The sequence below is a fragment of the Myotis myotis genome, unplaced genomic scaffold (assembly GCF_014108235.1).
Source record: "Myotis myotis isolate mMyoMyo1 unplaced genomic scaffold, mMyoMyo1.p scaffold_m19_p_18, whole genome shotgun sequence".
NCBI classification, from domain to species: Eukaryota; Metazoa; Chordata; class Mammalia; order Chiroptera; family Vespertilionidae; genus Myotis; species Myotis myotis.
This window is the reverse complement of record NW_023416322.1, coordinates 28926367-28931277: the sequence shown is the minus strand read 5'-3', so window position 1 is coordinate 28931277 and position 4911 is coordinate 28926367. Positions and strand designations below refer to the sequence as shown.

General features: G+C 55.4%; 1 protein-coding gene across 1 annotated transcript; it reads left to right on the top strand.

Moving 5' to 3' along the window:
- The first annotated feature begins 423 nt into the window (after nt 1–423).
- AQP10 (aquaporin 10) lies at nt 424–4379 on the top strand. The gene is made up of 6 exons (XM_036343861.1): nt 424–596; nt 1068–1194; nt 2544–2681; nt 2787–2905; nt 3150–3367; nt 3821–4379. The coding sequence occupies exons 1-6, from the start codon at nt 492–494 to the stop codon at nt 4026–4028; spliced, it is 915 nt and encodes a 304-aa protein (XP_036199754.1). The 5' UTR covers nt 424–491; the 3' UTR covers nt 4029–4379.
- Nucleotides 4380–4911: the final 532 nt, after the last annotated feature.

Below are 4911 nucleotides of genomic sequence, written 5' to 3'. Positions count from 1 at the left end.
AGATCAATGGAAAAATATCCTGGGTGAGGATTAACAAAAATTAATTAATTAAAATAAGGAGATCCAGAATTCCAAGACTCTCACTCAAGTCCACTCAGTGCGAAATGAGAAGCCAGTGGGGCACAGTGGCCCCTGTTGGTACCTAGAAAGCGTCTGGTTTTGCAAGATGGTGCTGGGTGGGCTTCTTTGGAATCCTGCCACGCAATCCATCAGCATAGGAAGAGGCTACTCCTGAGAGACAGAGAAGATGGCGGCCCCTGGGCAAACTCCAGGCCCTGGTCATGCACGGAGCCTGCTTACATGGGGACATTCTCTCGTTATCTCTATCCTCTCTATACACGTACGTGCAAACACACTAGCCACTGTTCCAGAGCTGAGCTAATTGGTTTTAAAGTCTTTTCCTTATCTTTTCCCCGGGCAGACATATAGTGAAGTAGCAGCGTGCTTATGCAGACAGAGGGAGCGGCAACCAGAGACAGGGTGTCCTCACCATGGCCCCTATGCAGCTCCTGGCAGAAGTCAAGGGCTGGCTCCGGATCCGAAGCCTCCTGGCCCGACAGTGCCTGGCAGAGTTTCTGGGTGTGTTTGTGCTCATGGTAGGCAGGGTACTTGAGGGAAGGGAACAGAAGGTGGGCAAAAGCTATTGTTAATCTGTGGTGTTCTTATCTCTTTCCCCGGCGTCTTGTTTCAACTATCCATCATTCCTCTTTCTGCCCTCCTCTTGTCTCTTGTATTCCTCTACTTCCTGATTTTTATTCCTCTCCCTTTCTTTCTTTTTTTATATTGTCTAAAGTTTTACATATGTCTCCTTTTCCCCAGATTGACCTCCCCCTATTCCTCTCCCTTTCAAGCTCACCCTCCTTCCCTTTCTTAACTTTTTTTTTCACTTCTCCCATTCTTTTCCCTTCCCTCTGCCTGCTTTCCTTCCTTCCTTGCTGCTCCCTCACATTTGTTCAGAGTTTACCTCTCTTGGCCATTCCCCTCACCTTCCCAGTCTCTCTCCCCTGTAGGTCCACCAGGCTGTCTAGTCCTGGTTCTCTGCTCCTCATCTTTCCTCTCCCCACCAGCTCATCACCCAAGGGGCTGTGGCCCAGGCTGTCACCAGTGAGGAAACTAAAGGCAACTTCTTCACCATGTTTCTGGCTGGCGCTTTGGCTGTGATGGTCGCCATCTACGTGGGTGGTAATGTCTCCGGTAAGGAGGGAGGGGTCTGATTATTAGACATGCAGGATATGCATGTGAGTGTGGATGTATGGTTATCGAGGAAAAAGTGACTCATGGACATTATCTTTTTGAGCTTGATTAGTGCCCTGGACTGAGATATACCTGTGGGGCGCGGCTGCAGTGTTTTGGTTAGGTTCAAGCCTCGGAGTAATGAAAGGACAGGGTCCTCTCATTGCCACGTGCAAGTCCCAGCTGGAAGGGCAGGGCCCTCCCAGCACAATCACAGCCAACGGCTGTGGCTGTAAGCTTGAACCTATGGTCCAAACACGTGGCCCCATGTGCCTTGTGATAGAGTTCGGGTGCATGTAGTTGAGTGAGAATGCTGTAAACAACTTGATCACGCCCCTATTTTGCCTCGTGGCATCTGCTATAAAATAAAGACATGGCTTGTGGGCACTGGCGCTGTCTCCTCATCAGGGAGCAGTGTCCCACCGAGACCCAGCTTTCATTCTCTTGTCTGTCTTTTCTCAATCCTTTCACCCCTCCCACTCAGGGTCACTGAACCAGGCTGAGCTGGCGTGGCACATAAGGCGCCCTGGGGCTGAGTATGCCATGGCCGTGCAGGCTCCCCACATATACCTTTGGCCCATTCCAGCCCCTCCCCTTTCCACATCTCTCCATCCCTCTTCCTCACATTAATTCTTTGCTCACTTCGAGATATATAGCAAAGTATGAAGGGTAAGTGCTATCCTCTAGAGCAGCGGTTCTCAACCTGTGGGTCGCGACCCCTTTGGGGGTCGAATGACCCTTTCATAGGGGTCGCCTACGACCATCGGAAAACACATATATAATCACATATTGTTTTTGTGATTAATCACTATGCTTTAATTATGTTCAATTTGTGACAATGAAAATGCATCCTGCATATCAGATATTTACATGATGATTCATAACAGTAGCAAAATTACAGTTATGAAGTAGCAATGAAAATAATGTTATTGTTGGGGGTCACCACAACATGAGGAACTGTACGAAAGGGTCGTGGCATGAGGAAGGTTGAGAACCACTGGGCTAGTGTTTCCCACCTGAAGCCCTCTGGGGTTCCCTTTGCTCAAGACCTCACCTGCCATCCCCCAGAAGCATCGGTGTGTCTGGCTGGAGCCTGGAGACACAGGCACTGTAGGGGAAAGAGCAGTCAGTCCCAGGCTCACTGTGGGACCTTGACAAGTTGCTTAACCTTGAGCCTCACTTTCCTAACTTACCTGCTGGGAATGGTAACACCTGTCTTCAGAGTTGCGGGGGCGAGTGCCAATGTTACCTGGTGAGTGCCTGGCAGTGACGCTTAATGGATGTTGGTTTTCTTTTCTTGATCCTTGAAGGGGCTCACCTGAATCCAGCCTTCTCCCTGGCCATGTGCCTCCTGGGACGCCTCCCCTGGGCCAAGCTCCCCATTTACTCCTTGGTGCAGATACTGTCTGCTTTCTGCGCCTCTGGAGCCACTTATGCTCTCTACTATGGTAACAGAGGGAACAACTTTTGGGGTGTCTGTGTGTGGGCAGGGGTGCCTTGGAATGGTTTTGAATGAGAAAGATGGAAATCCTGGGTGTTCCCCTCCCCTGCAGATGCCCTACAGAACTATACAGGTGGGAACCTGACAGTGACTGGCCCCAAGGAGACAGCTTCCATCTTTGCCACCTACCCTGCTCCCTATTTGTCCCTGAACAATGGCTTCTTGGATCAGGTAGGTGTGAGGGACAGACCTGGTAGTGACCTTTGTCCCTGACCTCTGGCACTATAACCTATTGTTAAGTCTCTGGGTCCGATGGGATGTGGGGGTTATGTCTGTCTTTTGCACTATCCCCCGCCCCAGCTGCCTGTATAGGACAGTCAGATGACATAAGGTGGTGCCTGTACTATTTGGGTGAGAGAGGGCAGATGGATTATCTGCCAGCTGATCGGAATCCTTTGCATCTGTCCACTCTAAGGTTCTGGGAACTGCGGTCCTGATTGTGGGGATCTTGGCCATCCTGGACACACGGAACAAGGGAGTGCCTGCAGGTCTGGAGCCCATGGCAGTGGCCCTTTTGATCCTGGCCATCGGGCTCTCCATGGGTGCCAACTGTGGATACCCACTCAACCCTGCCCGGGACCTGGGCCCACGGATTTTCACCTACGTGGCCGGCTGGGGCCCTGAAGTCTTCAGGTGCGGGCCAGCTTCCCCTGGTGCTGTCCCTCCACTCAACCTCCCTCTGCTAAAGGCTCTGCCCCTGGGTTCCCAGCCTAAGTATTCTCCTCTTAAATAGTTCTTAGCTTCTTAGGTCAGTGTTCCTCCTCTAAGCCCCAGTTCTCCCTTTTGCTCTGCCGCTCCCCCAACCCTTTTCACGGAAACAGTAAGGTTTAGAGGTCGTGTTCTGGGATGCATATGGCCTTTCTGGGTATCAGTGACCTCATCAACAAAACGGGGATATTCAGATAATTACCTAAGGCAAGAGGCTGGATAAGCCCTCCTGGGACTCCTCCTCTCTGACCCCTTTTCCTTTTCCTGGCGTCTACCACCCAGGAACTGCTTAAGGGAGTTCTCTTGTTACTGCCTCCAGTCCTCTGGGGCAAGACTGGGGGGTCACCCTCATCTCTCCCTTTTGTCCTTCTCTTGCAGCGCCGGTAATGGCTGGTGGTGGGTGCCTGTGCTGGCCCCTATGGTGGGGGCCACCCTTGGCACAGCCACTTACCAACTTCTGGTGGCTCTGCACCACCCTGAGAGTTCAGAACCGGCTCAGGGTCTAGTGCTTGCCCAGTATAAAGACTTGGAAACTCCTGCCTCAACTCAGACGCCCCAACAGTCCTACCTCCCTCATGGACACTGAAGAGGGCCGGAGACCCAGACCTGGAGACACGACATTCTTTCTCTGGACTAAGGCACCAGGCCCTGCGCAGCTTCTGTGTTTACTCATCTAAGCATCGCTTCCCCTAAACTGGGGCGGACGCCGGGACAGGGAGACCGCCCGGGAGGAGCCTGAGGTCCCACAAGCCCCTTTGGGGACCCTGCGGGCTCCCAGGAACGCAGTCCTCCCTGCGGCCGCCAGGGGGTGCGCCCCCCGGACGCCGGACTGGGGAAGCCAGAAATCTGCCGGGTGGTGGGGACTAGCTCCGAACCTGGGTCCCACTGTCTGACTCCCAGGCCCCTACCCTCGGCGCCTCCGCCCCTGCATTAGCTCCCCCTCCTCTTAGAAGGTACGGGGTGGGGGGGCGGCCTCCACCAAGGGGCCGGGGTGGGGGGCTGGCCGTGGGACACAGACATCCAAGCGCCCCGAGACCGGGCGGGGGGGGGGGGAGCGAGGCGAAGGGGAGGAGGCACCCCGATGCGGAGACGGTCCGGCTGTCACTCGAGGACGGGCCGCCATCCAGGAGCTGAGCCGGGCGAGCGGAGGAGACCCGGGCGGCAGGGGAGGAGCGGGTGAAGGGCCCGGCGCCGGGGGACTCCCTCCCCGGCCCCCCGGCCCCCCGAAGGGGACCTTCTAGCCGAGAAGACGGCTCCCCAGCCCCTCCTTCCGCATAAAGCGAGTCTCAGACCTCTCGCCTCCTAGGTGCTTCCTGACGCGGCGGCGGCCGTGGGCGGGGCGCGAGGGGCCGGGACCCCCCTGCCCGGCACCAAGATGGCGGCTCCCGCCTCCCGCCCTCTCCCCAAAACCCACTCCCGCCCCCCGCCTCTCCCGCCACCGCCGTCACTTCCGCCCCGCCGTGGCCGAA

What these genes read in the sequence shown, in the direction of transcription:
- AQP10 (XM_036343861.1), top strand. Translation starts at nt 492, where the DNA reads ATGGCCCCTATGCAGCTCCTGGCAGAAGTCAAGGGCTGGCTCCGGATC. An exon ending in TGGGTGTGTTTGTGCTCATG is followed by an intron (nt 597 to 1,067) that starts GTAGGCAGGGTA and finishes TCTCCCCACCAG; the next exon opens with CTCATCACCCAAGGGGCTGT. An exon ending in CGTGGGTGGTAATGTCTCCG is followed by an intron (nt 1,195 to 2,543) that starts GTAAGGAGGGAG and finishes TGATCCTTGAAG; the next exon opens with GGGCTCACCTGAATCCAGCC.